At 36.3% G+C, this 21,533-nt stretch overlaps 2 protein-coding genes across 3 annotated transcripts in view; one reads left to right on the forward strand and one right to left on the reverse strand.

Annotated features, from left to right (window-relative positions):
- The window catches only part of si:dkey-246e1.3 (uncharacterized), a 48,303-nt gene extending 36,679 nt beyond the window's left edge, over positions 1-11,624 (forward strand). Inside the window, exons 3-6 of the mRNA XM_056758858.1 lie at positions 8,875-8,945; positions 9,796-9,908; positions 11,053-11,149; positions 11,330-11,624. Of these exons, the coding sequence (XP_056614836.1) occupies positions 8,875-8,945; positions 9,796-9,908; positions 11,053-11,149; positions 11,330-11,621 (573 nt within the window). The 3' untranslated portion in view covers positions 11,622-11,624. The remainder of the gene's footprint in view (positions 1-8,874; positions 8,946-9,795; positions 9,909-11,052; positions 11,150-11,329) is intronic.
- Positions 11,625-11,642: 18 nt separating this feature from the next.
- xpnpep1 (X-prolyl aminopeptidase (aminopeptidase P) 1, soluble) lies at positions 11,643-20,290 on the reverse strand. 2 transcript variants are annotated; one of them, XM_056758855.1, is made up of 20 exons: positions 19,236-19,280; positions 18,844-18,968; positions 17,759-17,822; positions 17,201-17,305; positions 16,905-16,997; positions 16,427-16,570; positions 16,066-16,161; positions 15,658-15,739; positions 15,357-15,567; positions 15,016-15,105; positions 14,877-14,927; positions 14,671-14,729; positions 14,352-14,429; positions 14,178-14,249; positions 14,034-14,094; positions 13,616-13,685; positions 13,357-13,530; positions 13,166-13,242; positions 12,230-12,328; positions 11,643-11,975 (listed from the first exon to the last, which is right to left on the reverse strand). In XM_056758855.1, the coding sequence occupies exons 1-20, from the start codon at positions 19,243-19,245 to the stop codon at positions 11,856-11,858; spliced, it is 1,881 nt and encodes a 626-aa protein (XP_056614833.1). In that variant the 5' UTR covers positions 19,246-19,280; the 3' UTR covers positions 11,643-11,855. The 2 variants fall into 2 exon arrangements, with proteins under 2 accessions (XP_056614833.1, XP_056614834.1); XM_056758856.1 differs by lacking the exon at positions 19,236-19,280 and adding an exon at positions 20,199-20,290 and having other exon boundaries at positions 11,645-11,975.
- Between the last annotated feature and the right edge of the window lie 1,243 nt (positions 20,291-21,533).

Genomic DNA, 21,533 nt, shown 5'->3' on the forward strand with positions numbered 1-21,533 from the left:
TAATCATTCATTTATTATGTCATTCAAAACCTGTTTATGACTCTTATGTGGAACACAAAAGAAGCTATTTTGAGAAATGGGCAATTCCGTAAAGTTTTTTCCAGCGGTTTTTACTATGGTAGCAAAGTTCTTATCATTTGGTGGCTCAAATACCCATGTGAGATCTCTCTTCAACTTTGTAAAGCATTTGTTTTATTTTTAGTGCATGATTTTTGCATAGTCAGGTATGTGCCATTTTCAGGATTGTCACATCCAATACGCTACATATTCCCCATAAATGGACACATGAAATTGAATATAAAGTAACTATTTTATGTTCAATAAAGAGGCATCCCTTCTCCGTTCATTTGGTATTATTGCTTCATTATTGTGCATTTTATTTTACACAAATCCTACAAAGTTTATCATCTCCCAAAAACCGCATCCTTTTTTTGTCACATCCATAATGCATGTTTATTTCCCTTTTTTTAAATATATATATTTTTCATAGACTGACATTTCTTGATGTTTAGACTAGAAGTTATCAACATGTTATCAACAAGGGTTCAGTAAAATATAAACAGATGGTTCAATATAATCGTAACAGATTCATTCTCTGAGCATTTTTATGTCACGTCCATTACGCAAAATGTCACTTCCAGAACGCTGGAATTGCCCAAATGTCTCTGTGGTTTTGTATCTATAGAATTAAAGTTAATGGGTGCGAATGTTGTGTGGGAACCAACATTCTTCAAAATAGCTTCATACAGTCATACAGGTTTAAAATGAAGTGAGGGTGAGTAAATGATGGATTTTTTTTATTTTTGGTGAACTATCTCTTTTAAGTATTACAAATTAGTTGTTATTTGTCCTTCATTTGGGCAACAGATATCAATGACTCAAAGAAAATCAATAAAAAAATGAGCCAGTAAGCAATTACATAGCAACACCCTAGCAACCCCTCTGAACACCCTATACATGTACACAGAACATCTTAGCAACTGCCTGGCAACACAGCATCAATCTAGAAAACCCTAGCAACATCTTTTACGTCACGCAGAATCCTAGTAACCACATAGCAACACCATGGCAACCACTCGCATCACCCCAGCATCATGGCAAGATCTAAGCAGCATCCAGTTCATTTTAATGCTTTCATTTATAGAAACATTTGAAGCAACTGGAAAGATTTTCTTCCTTTTTTAAGTGCTCAATATACTCGGAAAACTTCCCTTCACTCCCTCAGTAATCTTAGCCTGATAAAGGTTTGCATGCTTTTTTTGGACACACTTTCAGTTTTCCATTCTCCATTTGTCTGATCTTTTCTGAAGTACAACTTGCATCAACAAACGCAGAGCCGCATTTTGATTTCGTCGGAACACTGGCATGTTCTCACTTCGTAAGAGATTTGCTGATAGCATCGGACAAGTAATGTAGCTTGACGGGCTCGTTTGCATGCATGCCGATGTTAGGATGTCATTCAGAAGTGTAGAGGCTACTGATATGAGCATTAGCTGCACTGTGTCATGTACAGTATGTTGTCGTGGAGTCTTTCTTGTACTTTAGCTGAAGACTTACAGAAACGTTTTATTCAGACCCAGATTCCAGTGAGCAGTGCCAGACCCACCTGATGGATCTGCTCCCCTAATGCAAAACTTATTGAGAAGCCCGCAGAAGTATAACCTCCTTTCCAAAGCCGTAGAGTTTGAGAGAAAATAGCTGTCAGATGTTAAGATTAATGACCTTGTAACGGATGGATATCGCAGTGCCAGAAAGAGTCATTTAATTTTATCCTCAACAGGATTCATGCACCAGGCCCTCCAATAGATCCTTTACAACACTTTTTTCAAGGATTGCCGGTGTTTTAAACAAGGTTTATATAGATTAACAAAACTTAAACTGTTTTAAAACATTTATTTTTATTGAAATCAAATGAAAAATTGGCATAAATATTATGTTAAAGACCGAAACTAATTTTTAGGTATTAACTTAAATTTATGTTAACAGAAAAAAATAAACTGACATAAATCTATCTTACATAGCAACATAGAAAATCAACTAAAATAGCATAAAATATGACAAGAGCACACAAGATAATTGCTCAAATTTAACTCCAATGAACATGAAAACTGTTAGATTTAGATTTTTTTAATCATAATACTAATCAAGACTATCAAACTTTTTCAATGTTGACATCCCAAAAATATTTACATTAAATACATTCCCGGGGTAACATTCACTGCGATTTGTTTGGATGTATAAAAACAGCCGTTGCATTTTAAAATGAAACTAGAGGGCAGGCTGACAGTTGAAGGGGAGGAGTTAATGGATGCTCCGCCCAAGCTGTCTAACTTGCGTCATTTGAGATTAATATTCACTAGAGGGCGGAAGTACATTTTCAGATTTGACCGGAAGGTTATGAGGGCACATGAATTAAAAAAAAGAGAATGAACAACACTTATAAGATATTTACAATAAACGCTGCAATATTTCTTGAAAAATAGGAATTGTTATTTTTAATTTAACTGGGGCTTTAAATGTAAAACTAAAACGGCAAGTAGGTGGCGGCAGTAGAGTCAATGAACCTTTAACCAATCGGTTTAAAACGATCTCATCCGAGTTCAAAACACGGATTCATTTAGGAGAGAAACACTGCAGAAAGGCAGATGTAAGTGTTCTGATGAACGTTATTGCTAATATGCAACATTACTTGCGGTACTACGATACTCTCATTTAAAAAACATAATATTTTATTTTGAAGTTTTAGCATTGCGATGCTAATGTAGCACCCCCTAATGCTGGGTTCACACCAAACGCGAAATTTATTACTCGCGGGAAAAGTTTGTTATTCTTGCGTGAGTGACGCGATCTGTCAAATATTTACAACCTTCGCGGAAGATGAGATTGACGTTCGCATCTACACGCGTCTTTGCATTGACTTTGTATGTAACGGACTCGCACAAAACGATTAATTTGGCGTTTGGTGGGAACCCAGTGTAGATAGGCAATAGCCAATTTTTTTCCTCACAGTAATCCCGAACCACTCGAATTTCTGATCCAACTTCATTTATCTTCTTGCAAACACACTGATTATAATTATGCTACATCAAGCCGGCTTAACCCCAAAGCCATAGAGATAAAATTCATTCTCTGTATATACAGAAAGTGTCAGATTGTTTGTGGTGCTCGCTAGGAATTTTCACAAACCGCTGGTGTCAGGGACATGAATAATGCCTCACATCACGCTGCCTGCTCAAAGCAGTCGGATTTACAATTGTTGCCTGCCAGATAAAACGGCAATGAAAGAGGGCAGATTTTTCATAGAGACTTGAGAGTGCAGTCTGTTGACTTGGGCCTGTTAGTAATTACCTCCCATCCACCCAGAACACTGTAACAAGAAAAAAGAATACCAAACACCTTGGCAACCACATAGCACTGACCGGAGCACCGCCAAAAATACTGCATGAATATTTTGTTTTATATGCAGGTGAAGAAGAATGTTCCCCCTTTTTGAGCAATTAAACAGGAAGCAAGTTGCACATAGCAAACCCGAACATTTCCCAATGCGGAGGTGAGACCGTCTGTTATCAGCCATCAGACAAAGACATTATTCATTGCAGAGCAGAGAAATTCATCTGTGTACACACTCCCATAATGCATCATTGCACGTGTCATTCTCTCATGTTAGATGGATGTGAGATCTGGCATCTTTTCAAAGATTCTGTTGACATGCTTGTTCAAACGCTTTCTGTACTTAAAGGGACAGTTCCTACCATATTAGGGAAAATACAATATTAGACAAAAGTGTCCCAGAACTGATTGCTTTACTAAATTTTTCAAAATATCCATAGATTTCGGCAGATCAAAGAAATGTATAAGGCAATTTTCCATACTATGGTAGTCAATGGACTGTTTGGTTAAAAGCATTCATGCAAACATCTTTCTGTGTTTATCAGAACAAAGACGCTTTTAAACACATTTGGAACAACTTAAGGGCGAAGAAATTATGACAAAAAAAATATTTGGGGTGAACTGTTCCTTTTAAGAAAAGTTTTGACCTCTTCTTGTATACGACCCTGGTGATGCTGATTGCATTGGCCGTGTTGGAGATCTTGGTTGGCAGGGTTTGCATAACTATATAATAATCGGGAGAAATATGAAGTTTGTGCTCCATTGGGAATGTTTTGAATCCAAGAAAAGCTATTATGTTATTTTGAGTATTGGAATTGTGTCACGACTGTTGAGTAAGGTGTGGTGAATTGGTTGGTCGGCTTGGCAGGAAGTTGATTTGTGTTATAATGATGTTGGTTCAGAGGAAGTGCTCTGGAGAGGAACTTGTGTGATGTCATGAGGGGCTGGACCCCATGTTTTAGCTTTCTGAAAACTGCCCTTATTTATTATCGTTTTGTGTCCATACAATGAAGGCAGTGGGGCTCGGTGTTGTTTGGTTACCAACATTCTTTAAAATATCGTCTTTTGTGTTCTACAGAAGAAAGTCATACAGGTTTGAAATGACAAAAGGATGAGTAAATGATGAAAGAATTGAAGTGAACTGTCCCATTAAGAATGTCTCGCTAAGGTGCTCCGGTAGGTTGCTAGGTGGTTATTTTCACACCCACCTGTAATTCATCTGATCACACAGAAAACCAACAGCTTGGTGGGTCATATATGCCCTGAAACTAATACTTCTTATAGCATTCTTCCGTCTCATCCACAGAAGTTCATCACATGGACAGAATCTGTGTTTATACAAGAAAAAGCTTCAGACGAGAATAGTCATCACTAATGAATGGCCGGAGCGTCGAGACTCTGTGTTTGTGTGGGCTGTCAGGCTCCCCCATCCAGGTTGTATAAAACAGCGCAGAAAAGAGACAGAACATACAAAGATTCATCTTTGATACAGAACCGAGGCGATATATGACAGATAAGGGGGGAACGCACTTTATTTGAGGATTCCTGCTGTCAGCACAGTAAAACAATTCAAGGCATGTTTCATAACTATATAATTTATATATATTGTGACTGCATTACTCAATGTATATACATGACTGATTAAAATGAGTATTCTAACATGGTTTCAATTTTTGTGTTGACTTTGTGCTTGTTTTGGGTGGTCTTCTGTTCTTTTGTAAAAGACGCTACAAAACATGCGACGCTTGCAGTCGGTCCACTGCACTTCGCACAAACAATTAAATAATCAAACCAGCAACCACCCACCCACACACGGTCCAGACATGAGACCCACAAGCACGTTTCGAGTGTTTCATGCCGCTATGTACCGTAGCTCTTGGCAGGTTCTCAAAGCTAAAAAAACACATTGCGGTTATTTGAGTAAGCAAATAATGTGCACACTTTACATTTGGAAACAGTTCACGGTATGGCATCCTGATACTGCACATTGTCTTTTAAGCCACAAACCTTAAGTCTGACATCTTTATACGGTTTACAATGGCTGGGTCGCTGTCATTTGGCCGGAGTTTTGGTTACGGACTGAACTCTCCACTAATTCCCACGTCGTGTGCACGGGTCACTTGGTAAACTGCATGAGCAGAAATAGCCTGGCCGGTTTGCTCTGACCCAGCAGGGCTTCGAGTCGGGTCCAGCCAAGTACACGTCCCATGCTGAGAATGTGCACAGAGGTCAGTTTGCCCTATATGCGGTATATTTGACTCTATTATCTGTAGATGACATGGGACATAGACAATCTTTAAGAGACATGCTAAATGATTCTTTCCATTGACTGAATGGGATGATTCGACCAATATTAAAAATCTTGCATCATTTATTCACTCTCATGTCATTTTAGGTTACTTCCTTCTGCATTGGCCTCTATTGACTTTCCTTGTATGGACACAAAATCACTAAGACATTTCTCAAAATATCTTCTTTTCTGTTCGAAAGTCATACAGATTTTGAGGATGAGTAAACTAAGGCTATTTGGGTGAACTATCCCTTTAATACAGCAATTGTACATTCCGCACATTACCAGAAGAGGGCGACAGAGATGCTATTTTAACAACCGTGTTTATCAAATTTTAACAATCATGATGTTTTTGTTACAGTGAATTTATGATATTGTCATAATAGAATAGAATTTATTTTTTGTATCTTTTTGTTAAGCTCAATCCGACATTAGCCCTCTGTGACTTCTATATGTATGTGTTTATACATACTCAATGTTTATCTTCTGTATGTATGTAGAGGTCAAGCAGGGTCGACATTAGTCTGTTTAATGGGTCATGCAATACTATGCCCTGATGTATTATGCGCTGTTTTTATATTTTTGAGGAAAATTCACAGTGCCGGCTCGAGAACAGAATAGTGCTGAATAATCATCCGTCCATGTCTGTGTTTTATAGCAGTAGTTCAGTGATAGAAGGGGCGCAGTTAGGATATTTTAACTGGGGGGACCAAGCTGTCAGCATATGATTTCATCTCATTTAGTTGTTTGCATAATTTAGGCTTTAAGTAGTGCTCAAGTAGTTACCTTTGCGTAATTTGGGCTAATGGTTTGCACTAAAAAGCCATTTGAGGATTCTTATTTGAAATCATGGATAATCAACAATGAACAAAGGCCGACCTATCAACACTAGCATTGTATAATCAAACTGTCCACCAAATGTAAACGTCGCTGTCCGACCCGATTCTGAAGCAGGGACGGAAAAATAATTAAGGAGCGGCAGACCTGTCCGCCTTCTGTAGGGACAGTGAGGGGGACGGATCTGGTCACTATGAATCTGAGGGGTCATGTCCCCCTGTCCCTAGTGTCATCTGCATACCTGGTGCTAGACGTGTGTTCCAGCGGTGGGAACGTGATGGGAGATAAGTTATTGCTTTAGTATATAGTATATAAAGGTTTGATGGTACGTGGCAACACTTCGAAGATATCGCTTTGTTGTTCCCGCTTGGCGATACATGAATAATTGACAGAAAAATGTTTGCTTACTGTTATAATTTTTATGAAATAACTGTCATTATTTGATCGATTTAACTTTGATTAGTGTGTTGTGTTAAAATAGTATAGTGAAATAAAGACAGTGAATGTTCAGTATTAAAAAATAATATTTACTAAGTATCTTTATTTATATGACATCATAGTCTTAGAAAGTAAAGGATCAAGTAAAATTCTGATTTATTTTTCCAACTTTTCCTTAAAAAAATTATATAGTATTTTTCACATATAATTGGTCTTAAAGCCTCCTAATCCACATTTCATTACGATTACATTATATTATTTTCAAGCACAACATGTTATGAGATTTTTGTAAATTAGGCAGTAAACTTGAAAAGAAATTTGCACAATCTACAAGTGTTGCTTGGTATATGTGTGGTAGCACTTTGCTTTATGATGAGAAAACCTTTCATTGACCCATGCCTGAGTCCAATATAACAGAGAATTACTCATCAGACTATCCAACAAACACTCTACTAGAGGGCAAAAAGACATCCCATGAATTCTTCTGCACTGGGCACACAGTTATATATCACATGTATTGACTCTGGCACAGAATGAAGATATTTAAACAAATAATCAATCCCAGCACCCCTTTTATGACCCATGTTGAGGCAAGAGACCAAACAAGATGGTAATTTATTCCACATGTGCCTGAAAAAGGATGGATTGATGGACATAGGATTGTATAACAGCCTCTTGAAACAGACAGTATTTTCTATGATAAAAACACATCTTTTATGTAACAGTCAAATATCCATCTGAAACTTTGGAATAAGTGGGAAATGTTTTACAGTAAGTTAAATGTTTACAAATCATTCGCAGCACAGAGGTCAATGATTCGTGACATTAAAAGCATAATTATTACATAAAGGCCAAACACTAACTATTCCAAAAAAAACAATTTTTGTTAAATAAAATTGTAAAAATTACATATATATTTTAAGGTCAAACTATTTCTAAGATATATTAGGCTACAATATACTATTAATATATGAACACATATAGCAGCCTATAGACGGTTTCGTCGGACATACACGCCTTGCCCAAAGTTAACTTCCGGCTATAATGATACAATTCATTTTAATTTCAAAATGTTATATTCATATTAATTTATTTTCAAATTGTATTGTTTATTAATTGTATTAAACTTATGTCATGCTGCCAAAAATCTATATAATTTAACTCATAGACATAAGTATATAAATTAACTTGCAGTATACACCAAATGTTACAAAAAAAACTGACAAACTGGAATCCACTGTATAAATCGACTTACACATTATACGACACCATACTACCATTTCAAATGTCAGTATTTACATAATGCATGTTATGTCACGTCCCTAAATAAATAACCGCACGGGTCTCTGTATGCACTGTGTTAACTTGTATGTGTTGACACTTGACAAATTACGTGCTTGATCTCACTCTTAGGTTAGTATGTAACCAAAAGATTAAGGCATGAAACTTTGTGTAATTTACAAACACCACCTGCTTTTGAAACCACATACACTCTATTAGATAAAGTACTACATGAGTGTCAGATAAGTACTTATGTAGTACATACTGATATGCATACAGTATGTGTAGTTGGAGATATATTATGGAAGTATAGGCATCTTCGTTCGCAAGGTATAAATGTAATGCCTCAATACTGGTAGGCTAACTCAGGACGCTCTTGTGAGTCACAACTATATAAACACTGACATCTTGTGGTTGGTTTAAGGACTGTGTTTGTTACACACATGGTGAATTCAAGTAGAATTGGGCAGTTTTTTGACATTGATGAATGTCAAAAGTGTCTCATTCAACATGCGTATAGTATATATAAAAGTATATCATTATTATATAAATCATATTGTATATATAAGTAGAATATGGCATATAAATGGAACTATTTATTACTACTGATTTTGCCGTTATTTTTTTTTTTTATGCAGTTTCAGAGTGAAACTGTCAAGATGACTTTTCCATTACCAAGGACGTATGAAGGTATATCTGTGCAATCTATGTAGGTATATAATATACATACATTGTTTTTTTATTTTGACAAAAATGTGCTTAAATTCATGAATTTAAGAATTTAAATTTTAATTCATGACGGCTATTGAACTAAAATTTTAAATCAAGTTGGCTTTGTAAGTTACTTGAACTTAATTTACATGGAATTGACTTAAAAATCTAGTTGAATTTCGTATAAATAAAATATTTGGTTGAAATTTGTTAAATTATTTAAATTATTTTATTTAATTAAAGTTAATTTAATAAGATTTGAATTCAAGTGACAATTTGACAACTTTATTTGAGTTAAAAACATGTTTTTTTTACAGTGTTGGCATTGAACATTAGTAGTCAAGTGCTGCATGAAAACAATTTGTAGAAATTTGAGATATTATTTTGTGATTGCCTGAGCTAAACACGTTAATATCATGAAGAGTTATGGTTATCATCCAGATGTACAATGTTTGTGTATGTGTGTGTAGTGTCTTGGGAAATACAGAAACAAAATCTGTTTTTAGAGCATGAAGTTAATCAATTGCTTTGTGTTTATTTGCAACAAGTCTCGCAGAGACGGCACACATACTTATAATTTTTTGCTTTTAATGCAACACTTTTTTTTTACTTTAATGCGAAATGTAAGATTATAAACTAGATAATTTTCTTCAGTATTCTAAATGAAGTAAATGGACTGTCTGGACAAGGCTCAAACTTGGCTTTGACTGGGTTTTCCCCTGAATCGTTACAGACCTCAAACTTTCAGGGTTGAATGAAGTGAGGAGGCCGCAGGGGTGTTTCTAGAGAAACACTTCCAGTATAGTCACATGACCTGGTAATGAATGTTTTCATTCCTTTATTATCAGGCAAAGAAGTTTGTTGGCCACATTTGGCACCATGAGCTTCACTGGAATGGCTCGGGCTCTTAATGGAACGATACTCGACTCAGAAGATGCAAAAACTAAAGCAGTTATTTATGGTAAGTGTCGTGTTTATGTGCTTGCGTTTATGTGCATCTACTGTGCTAGCTTAAATATGTACGTTTATTGGACTAAACATTGGAAGATTAATAAATAAATAAAATGGAAAGCTAACCGTATTTACCTGCAGCACTGAGTTATCCAAAATTGATCTTGAAGACCTTCTTTTACTCAAAAACTGAAAAATCTTTCATAATTTATTCACCCTCATGTCATTCCAAATCTGAGTACTTTGTTCTGCTGAACACAAAAGAAGAATTTTGAAGCATGTTGGTAACCAAACCACATTGACCCACATTGACTTTATGAACAAAACTTATTTAGAACAACAAAATATCTTATTTTGTGTTCCAAAGATAAAAGTCTCATAAACAAGTTTGGAATGATATTAAAATACAGAACTTTCTGTCATCATTTACTCACCCTGAGTTGTTCCAAACCTGTATAACAAATTTTGTTCTAATGAACACAGAGAGATATTTGGAAGAATGCTTATAACCAAAGAGATCTTGCCCCCTATTCACTCCAATAATTGGAAAATGTACTTGATCGTTTCTTGTTCTGTTAAACACAAGAGAAGACATTTTGAAGAATGTAGGACAGTACAGTTCTGGGGCACTTTCACTTTTCTGTGTTTTTTCATACTATGGTAGTCAATGGGGAACAAAATCTGTTTGGTTACAATCATTCTTCCAAATATCTTTCTCTGTGTTCAGCAGAACAAAGACATTTATAAAGATTTGGAACAACTCTAGGGTGAGTAAATGATGACAGAAGTTCCATTTTAGGGTGAAGTATCCCTTTAAGGTGAAAAAAAGTCTGATTTTATTTAATAGATAAACCATTTTATTGTAAACAAATTATAAAATATATTTAAATGCAATTGTACGATTTGTTTTATTGTTTGTATACATTCAATATACTTACTAACATGTGGTTGTATTACATCAACAATGCAACAAATCGTTTATAAACATCAGGACAGGATAAACATTTTTAACTCAGTTTAACTTTACAAAAAAGTGGGCATCTAGTAAAAGTATGACATAAATAAAATCATCACTTAACCATGTTTTTATCAAAGTGAGGTAACTAATGTTTACTTTCTGGTCACTCAATGGTTTTCTCTTTGTTCCCACACAGAAGACAAGCTGTTCAAAATAACACTGTTAACCGTGGCACTGTGTGTTCTGACAATAACAGGAATCATCATGTGTTTCACACACTACAAACACAGGAGGTGAGATAGTTGACATTTACTACAACCAGCCAGTCTGAATGCTATTTCATAAACAAATGTAAATCAATAGAATCGAATATTATGAATGCCAGTTAGGTAGATATTACACAATTGATGTATCAGTTAAAGTTAAGTCTGTTACATAATAGCTAGCTAACTGTACGTTTCTTTATGTAACAGGAAGAGTAAGCATGCTTTTGTGACCGATGTGCGGAGTGAGGTACCTAAAGTGGACCTTACATACGTGAAAAGAACCCAGAGTTTCCGGAAACTGTCCAGGAGACTGGAGGATCTGAAAGACAACTCTCATAACTACAACATCTTCAGCAACCCTATACACGTGGTACCAGAGGACGACGACATGGACGCTCATAATGCATCTATGCACACTCCACTTACACTGGAGGACTACGCCAAAGACCACAAGAGTGGCATCACTCTAAACCCACCCATTTTCTACATGAAGCTGTAGAACGTCATCGACTCTGTTTTTCCCTTTAAGTGTGAAGAAAACAACAGACAGCACCTTTTTTTATTACAGAGTTTAATAACCATAAAAGAGCCGATGGAGTGTGCTTTACAAAAGATCCAGAAACCGTTGAAACGGTTCCAACAAAGCAGCAAAAAGTGACCAAAACTGAGAGAATGACAAAAAACACTTCGCCATCATCACAACATTGACTGTTTTCATTTTAGAAAAAGAGTTTCAGACAAACGGCTGAGTTTCCCGCATCAACCAATCCAGAGCCTCCATCCTGCCCTGCCGCTTTAGCTCCGCCCCAATCGTTTCCCGGCATTTCCTGTGGTAATCGTTCACCCAATCACGCTGCGGGATGACAAATGTATATGGTCAACAACAATTTTATAGTTCATTCTTTGCTTAAAGGTTATGTAGATCAAAGATCATAAATACATCTGTTCAGTGTAGTGTTAAGGAGCAACATTTTATCAGTACATTTTGTTCTAGTTGACAAGAACACTCTTAACAGCTCTATTATCATAAGATAATCGCTATCTCAAGTTTATTTTATGTTTTTAAGTGCAGGACATCTTTCTCAATAAATGTTTGTCTGCTCTAACCTCTTTCTGTGTGAGCAGGTCTGTGTTGATCAGCTTCAGCTGAATAGGGACCAGAGTCAGCGGTTCAAACGTCAAGCTCCCTCTGTTCCTGTAATTATACTAGAAGACAAAAAGATACATGGAAACACTTTACTTATGTTAATGAATAGAACCTCATTGTAAATGCATCACTGAGCAATATAGTTTTTCAGCCTTAATTAATCCTTGTTATTGCCAAACAATACACTTATTTATTTTAGATCACTCTGCATTAAAATGTATAGGTGTAAATGCTGAAATCAACAAACATAGGCCTAGTTTCATAGACAAGGCTTAAAGCTATTCTCAGACTTAAATGAATGTTTTAGCCCTCTCAACTGAATATAACTTGCATATCGTAAAATATATTTGTGCCATTGTTTTGTCTAAAGATGCACATAGGTAATGTTTCTTTCTAAAGCATTTTTATAAAAGCAACTTAAATATACTAATCCAATCCAAGGCATAGTCCTGGTTTAAGATAAACCTTGTCTGTGAAACCGGGTCTAAGATTAATAAATGCTGCAGAAATATTGTTCAGTATTAGTTCATGCATTAACTAATGTTAACCTTATTGCCAATTGCTACAGGATGAAATTTCAAACATTAGACTTGCGGGTGTAGTTAATGATGTTTAACCCACCACTAGATAGTAGCATGCACGTAGCATCAAAGAAACAAACATTTTGCACTACAGGAAATAGCTTATACAGCCATACGTGTGCACCATGTGAACGTGTGTTGAAGACCGCTATTAATTTAAGGCACCGCAATGACAAGACTCACATGAGTGTATTATACACAAACAGGATTTGTTCAAGATATTAAGTTGAAAAAAATAAACCGTATTAAGAAAGTGATAACATGTATTATATGGACAAAAGTATTTATCTATTGTGGAGGTGTTTGCTGGATTACTTTGGTTTTAATAGGAATAACCAGGACCACGTTTTCCAGCCGAATCCCAAAGGATCCATCTTCATAATACCCCGGCTCTATAAAACATACCAATTATTGTGCAGTCAACACGTTATCCATATACAATAATACTAGTTCCATTATAAAACTAGCTACAAAATACTACAGTGAACTTGAATGTGTTTTTGTACCATCGCTGACGATCATGCCGGCCTCCAGCGGTTCATCTGCAAATGTTTTGTAGCTAATACCACAAGGACCCTCGTGCACATTAAGGAAACACCCGACACCGTGTCCTGTACCGTGAAGATAGTCCAAGCCAGACTCCCAGAGCGCCGCACGAGCAAACGAATCCAACAGGTGACCTGTGCACAAGACAACAAAATACTTTATCTTCATACTAATATCGATATTTTGGCATTTCTGTAGAGGGTTAGCTCAAACCATCACCTTTAGTTCCATTCGGAAAAACTGCGGCACTGACAGCGATGTGTCCCTTTAGCACATATGTAAAGCACTCCTGAGAGGACAGAACCATGAGCATTGTGGGCAGAGTTTGGCATTTCCAAAAATGAAATGGTAACGCTTATCAATGAGGTTGTATTTGTGTGTATTTGCAAACATGAACTAAGAATGAACAATACTTCTACATCATTTATTCACCTTAGTTCATATTTCAGCATTTACTAATGCATTTTTTAAAAGTTAATGCACAATGAACGACGAATAAATGTATTAAAATTAACAAAGATCGATAAATACTGAAAAACGATTTACATTTGCATTTACAAATGTTGACAAATACAACCATGTATTGTAATATACCATTAAAATCATTATCCTAGACAATAAAGCAAAGACTGCGTACTTTCTCATACTCCGACGGATTCCCGAAATGCACCGTGCGGGTCACATCTGTGGTGCCATCTCTACAAACCAAAGATAAAACTTAGTTATAATTTTTTTTTGTAGTGTTTTAGAAGTCTTTAGATTGCAGTATTCGTGTGCTTACAGGTACTGCGCTCCTGAGTCGATAAGGTACAGCTCATTAAGAGAAAGAGTCCTGTTGGTTTCTGGGAGAGGGCTGTCAGATACAACACACAGAGAGTTGCCTGGTTAGATGAAAATAATCTTTAAAAAACGTCATCCAGTATATATACGTATTTAAATTACTGTAGCATTATACCTGTAATGTATGATGGCCCCATTTGGTCCTACACTGGAAATGGTTGGAAAACTCAATCCAACAAATTCTTTCTGTTGACTAGATGGGGGGGAATCAATGAAATGTTTTCTATAAACTGCAGTTCCACAAATCACCTGCTGGTGGTACTACAAACTAACAGAACAACAACAACTTTCACACGGACAACTATGGCATCAGTGATATAAAAGATGCCACAACACGATGATGGTTATGTTACACTTTAAAAACATAATTGAGTCATTGTGTGCAGAACAATGATGTTGTTTTATGGTACAAAAATACAGGGAGTTTCACTTACCTCCGTAATTCTTCTGCTTTATCTGCCACCGATATCTCTGTAACTGTACCTTTTGGAATCTACCAAATAAAGAAAGACTGTACATTCTGATCTTCTTCATTGTTCATTCGGTTTTTTTTACTTGTAAAATGCAGAAGCTTCAGCAAACTTCCCGAAATGAAAACCGAATAAGTTTCAATCCGCATCTCCGTTTACTACATACATACCTCTTTCTCCAGCCAGGCAAATAGTTCACACAGAGCCACGGCATCTTTTATCTGTGAGAAAAAAACTGTGGTAAACTGGACAAGCAGATCATTTTCGGCAACAGTTCTGGAATGACGTGTGGGGACGGCATGGACTCACGTGTGCCATCTTCATGCCCTGGATCTCTGTGGGGTTCTTGACGGCTTTAGCCAGACAAAAAGGTGTGTATGGGATCGCAGATCTGTGAACCTGCACATTGATCCAATACAATTAATACTATTAATACCTACAAATAATATTTCTTTGAAAAGTATGAGGTATTGAGCAGACGAAATCAATACACAGACTTGTAATCTGACATATAAGCTAGATATCCAATACAAAATAAACTGGACTGTGTCAATTATTGGTTAATGTAATTTAGCCCCACCCACATGGCTTCGATGACATCGGCAGGCTGAGAAATCGTTATTCAAGATGAAGAATGTTGATAGACTCACCTTTGGTATGACCTGTGTAAGGGCACAACTGGCCTTATCACAGATCCAGATCTTCTCCTTGGGCGTCAGCGCGGCACAAACCGCCTGCAGTTCTGTGTAGACGGACTCGTATGGAAAACACTGAACGGTCAGCTCCGGTTTGCTCTGGCCGTCCAGTTGCAAATGCTCTCGGACCGCAGGCTCCAGTAAACGCTTGACGTCCACGAACAGTCTATGTAGACGGGTCAAAAACAGACATGAGCTCAGACAGTCACTAAACACAGTGAGAATTTTCAAAATAGAGTAAAAAAGGTTGTTTTACTTTATGCTGCTCATGCCGATGACAGCGTAAGCAAAGAATACAGGGTTGTACTCGATATCTGACCCACGCAGGTTAAAAAGCCCTGTGAAGAGAGAGAACTTATTACTATTGTTTACACCTAAAAAAAAAAACAAGGCAGTTTCAAGGGGTTTTGCTATATTTGGGAGAACTTTTTAGAATTGTCCCTTCTAAATATGGCAACCGAGGACAGACACACATGACATCTTATCCAATTACATCAATAATTATTATCATTAACACACAAGCTAATTTGATACAAGAGCTCTTTAACTGGGGTCAATAGGACAGTGGAGGGGAAACAAGGGTCGGGTCGTGATCTGACCAGTCAAAAAAACATCACATGCGCAGGCGCACACACACACACAATCATGTGCTACTGTCACCTACACGCAATCTCATCCAGGGCTGTGACCACAAACCAGGAAATCTTCCTTTCCGCCATTTTCCCCCTCAAAGACAAAATTTTATCTTGCCAGGTGAGACCTAAAAAGACAAGGAATGGGCAATATATTTACATATAAGTTAATACACACTAAGCTTTTCGATAAATGCTAAACAAAGTGTACCCCATTTATCCAGTTATTTGTTTGCTTAAATGATTCTTTTCAACGTCATTTAAAGTCATTTTGGGCAGATGCTTACAGATATCACTTTTGATATTTTCTTTTCCATCCCAACTTGCTGTAGGTCTGTAAAAAGACTGAATTGTACGTTTGCCATTCTGCTTGTTTTTGTCAGATGTTCTCACCTGTGTATTTGAGGCCGAGGGTGATGAGTTTGGTGCTGGGTCTGGATGGCCGGTCCTCCCAGATGGCATCGATCAGGTTGTCCTGCAGGGCAACCAACGAGTGACCGGCGCTGCTCAGAGCCTTGGCCATGTTCTTCCACTGGTCTACAACACACAGAAACATGCATGTGTTTGAAGGTCCAAAATCAACATTATTTACTATCTTCATTCAAACCGACTGCATGAAGCTCCAGGAATACACAGAAAACGTATTATCTAGCTGTGTATGAACATAACGAATTTTATATTACAATACAGAGTTTATTTTTAATTGTATTTATTAGTTAATAATATTGTATTCATTTTATTTTATAATAATTGTATGTATATTAATTATAAAAAATAATGTTTAATTATATATTTGTATTAATAATCATAGTCATTATATATAATAAATACATTTTGTGTTAAACACTTTTTGTAATATTTAATTCCTGACCAGCAGCAATGATCCAGGGATCAACTCCAACTTTGGAGTTTTCAGGAAGAACGCTGACAAGCCAGTCCTCCTGTGTTGGTGTTTCCTTCAATCCTAAATACAGACAAGATAAATGACTGTGACTAATAATCACTGTGAAGTGTCTAGAAAAAAAGATACAGAACACTTTATAAAAGCAGCACCTGGGCCAAAGGGCTTCTTGCAATACACTGACTTGTATGTAATAAAGCAATGCGATAACAAATGTGATGACCAAACAAGCGCACATCAGTAAATGATGTCAAAATGAACTGTACCCATTTTCATCAGAGTCCAGTTATTGTCCATCTGCTGGCTGGCCTGCAGGAAATATCGCCCATCTGTCCACAAAGCAGCATGCTGTTCTGTGACAATGGCTGTACCTACAATAATAAACACATATACACAATCGTTCACTACAACCAACAAACACACATCCAGAGTATGTAAAAGGAAGTTTTGAAAGGCGGGCTGAGCTGTCAATCATATGTATAGTGAGCTCTTATAGTCATGAGATACTCGATGAGCTACATACTCCAGTGACATTTCCCCATTTTTTATGAGAATGACATTAGGTGAGATGACTGGAATGATCTGGATGATCCGCCTTCCATCAGTCTGTAACCAATACCTTTTTTATACAAACAATCTTGTTTTTTAACAAATGGCAAACGTGACTATTCATTTATGACTATACCGCAGGCAAAAATCCACTGTGACTCAGTTTATAGCGATATTAAATTGATGCAACCCACATATATTAATTATTTAACGGTGATATCCAGTTTATGGATATATGGATGCGACCTCTGCTCTAAAGGAAAACCCACACACACCTGCTGAGCCGTTGAATCCGCAGATGAACTCACGACGGCAGTCACAGGGTGCGATGTATTCACTCTGCAGGACGGACGGATGGCAAGCAGGTCCATGAGAAAAAGACACAGATGGAGGACAACGCTTGTTAGGGTGTTTCAAAGGGCACACATATCCATGTAATCAGAAAGCATAATTAAAAGAGAGAGAGAGAGAGAGAGAGAGAGAGAGAGAAAGAGGGTGGGGGATACTAATTGTGGACACAACGGAAATTAAATTAGTATAGCAAGTTTCAATGGCAACATCAACATAAACAATCGTGTCTAGCCAGTATTATTTTGGGTTATCAGAAGAATAAAAGAAATGTTACTGGGCTAAACTTAAACATGACCGGGTAACACTACCAGAGTCATTCAACAAATTGTTGAGCCAAGCACAACTTCAGTCTACTCTTACTTTAACTGCTTTTGTAGTCAACGCAATATTACGAACCACTGACCAGACCAATAAAGTGACATTGACTGGAAGTTAACTCTGGGGCTAGCGGTGTAACCATGCCAATGTGTAGGTGTCAAAAAAAAGGCCAAAGGTCCTATTTTATCGCTGATCTTCAAACCGTTTCAGGTATTTTCATGATAATAAAGTATATTTATAGTGATGATGTTTGACAAGTGTTGCTTTTTCAAAGGCGCGTTATAAACGACTCAATCTCCTAGGGATCTTAGATCGATTTAGAAGACACAGAATGGAATCAGACATGTATAATTAGTTTGTGTTATAATTAATATGTATGCAGAGCGCAGTTCACATGTTCGCAGTGAACAGATCGCAAGTCTGCAGAGCACCGGTCACATGTATATAGAGAACCAGTTACATATTTGCAGACCATACCACTGAAAAGCAGTAGAACATAGCAACACCATGGCAACCACGCACATCACCCTAGCATCATGGCGAAATGTAAGCATCAACCTACCTTTAATGCTTTCATGATAAAAACATTTAAAGCGACAGGACAGATTGTGTTTCTTCCTTAAGTGTCTGAAATACTCAGAAAAGTGGTTGCGTGTTCACAAAGCACGGTTTCAGTGCATGCAGATGTTACCTGGTGTGCATCTCCTGATGGGACGATGTAGGCTTGGATGGGCTCGGTGATGTACTTGCCATTCCTCATAGCCTGCCGGAGCTGTCTAAGCAACTCCACTGTGATCTTTGGGGACATAGCCGCGTCTGTAGAGACATAGAGAGACAGCTAAGTGTGCAGCAGCACTTTACAGTACTACACATTGTAGTGTATGGAAGGCTAGAAAAACAAGAGGCACTCAGTTGACAAAAAATAATTTGCAGTTCACGTGCTGTTAAAAAAACGACTATGAAAAGCATTATTATAAATGTAATTCCCTTACAATCATTATATTGATAAACAGTCTAGTTACATTTAACAAGTTACTGATGTTTACTGATCTTATTATAACAAAAAATAAAGAGTAAGCCAACCTGAAGCCATTTTCTCTCGTTGAACCTGTGATCTAACTATCGAGCTCAAAGTCAGATAGATACAAGATTGTCAACCTTTACTTTGCACAGTCCATCAACTGGATTACTGTAACCATCCCATAGTTAAAGATTCACTAGCCTATATTATCAGAGGCCTTTGACAAACGATCTCTTCTGCTTAAGTCAATATTTGCTAGTGTATTTCATGCAAACATACTTTATATTATCGTTCATTTCATTTGCAAAGTTTTCAACTCTTAAACGTCACAAATAATACAAACGCTTTTCTTTACAAATAATTAACAAAATATACCGTTTCTAAATTTAGACTATTTATTTTATCTTGAGAAATAATAATAAATGTGATGATTTTATTTTAATTCATTCGGGTAATTCAATGCTGTTTGACATCTTTTGTTATCAAGCGTGCCAGTGACCACAGGCCTGTGTTGCACCGGCCAATCACATCAACGGAATTATCATACCGACAGGTGATTGGTTAAAGCAGTTCCACAGTGCAACAATATAAACAATCTCATCCACTAAATTATATACCGCGATATCTCATAAACAGAATATCTGCGACGATTAAAATCATCGCTACGTGTCGACTAACATACATTTATACGTTATATTACAAAATATTTTCAATTTCTGAATGAAGTGTTCAGCTGCTGGTAGATGTGGCACTCCCCCCATTGTTAATTTCATATAAGGTCCTTTCTAACACTAAAGTGTCAGTAATGTGCTACAAACGGAGTTATTTCTTAAATATTATTCTACATTAAAATGTTTTTTTCCTATCAACGAGAGGTTGTTTTATCCGACGACGCAAAGCAAAACAAACGCATGTTATGCAAGCGGCAACTAGAGTGTTACGGTGTGCAAAAACCCAATCCACTCTTATTTCTCAGCACTGAGCACATAAAATAAAGCATTGGATTTATTAAACCCGTTAGTTACCTTTAAAAAGCGAGTCTTTACACGTGAACTTTTGTTTAAACTCCGCCGTTCCTTGTGTTAGGGTGCAGAGGAGGCTGCCATTACACTGATGACGTACGAAGTCACATGACAGGCCGTCCTCCAATCATACCGCGCGCGTGACACTCCGCTTTCATTGAATGAGCGCATGTGTTTAGATTGACAGCTGTCTAGACATGTGTTTTTTATGCAAACTGAGAGTTGATCCACTAAACTAGTTCAACATGTCATCAAAATAAAAATAGCGCTTCTTGAAAGTTTGTATTGTACACTGCATTGTATACAGTGTTGGGTGTAACTAGTTAATAAGTAATTAGTTACTGTAATTTAATTACTTTTCCCTTGAAAAAGTAAAGTAAGGGATTACTCGTATGTTTTCTGTAATTTAAATACAGTTACTTTTGATGTAATTAAACTAAATACTTTATTAAATATATGTGTGTGCAATACTGTAATTGACATCAAAATTCAAAGTCTTACTTTAAAATCTGTGCTTTAATGTATAATTCTCACATTTGTAATACTTTGGTCAGTTAATAATATTATTTGAATGAATTCAATAAGCCGTTTCATGTATATTCTTGAATCACTTAACTAATCAAGGTTGATGTAGGATATAGAAAGTAATTAGTAATGAGTAACTAAATACTTTTTGGACAGAGTAATTTGGACAGTAATCTAATTACACTATTGAATATGTAATGAGTAACTAGTAATTAATTACTTTTTCAGAGTAACTTACCCAACACTGATTGTATATGTGTGATACAAAACTACATTTATAATAAATTTGAAGAACATATGTGTATTAACTTAATTTCCCAAATACATTTGATATGAAATAGCCTATCGGTTAATTTGGCAAAAGTAACGAGTATCTAACTTAATGTTCATCAGTAAAGGTCACTTGAGGGAAAATTGCATATTTATTGTATAAGTAAATCTCAATTAAACAACTATATTAAATACAATAAATATAATTGTTACATCTCAAAACTTAAATTTTATTCAATAAAAATGTTTTTGATGACTTACTTATCAGTCAATAAATCAAAGTTAATAAGCATCTCAAGGCAAGCATCTTAAGGTGAGAAGCTGGTGTCGGTGTACACCGAAGATAATAAAACGTTTGAATTTATTTTTAGTTATAACATAATTCCCATACACTGTAGTTATATCGTATGTAATAAGATGTTTTTTTTATAATTTTGATGAGTTTAGTCTTTTCTACTATGTGAAAAATAGAAATAAGTGAATCTTAACTTGATAGTGTTAAATGGATCTTATTATATAATACAAATATAACATTACTGTGAA

This window comes from Triplophysa dalaica, chromosome 10, assembly GCF_015846415.1.
Source record: "Triplophysa dalaica isolate WHDGS20190420 chromosome 10, ASM1584641v1, whole genome shotgun sequence".
Classification (NCBI taxonomy): domain Eukaryota; kingdom Metazoa; phylum Chordata; class Actinopteri; order Cypriniformes; family Nemacheilidae; genus Triplophysa; species Triplophysa dalaica.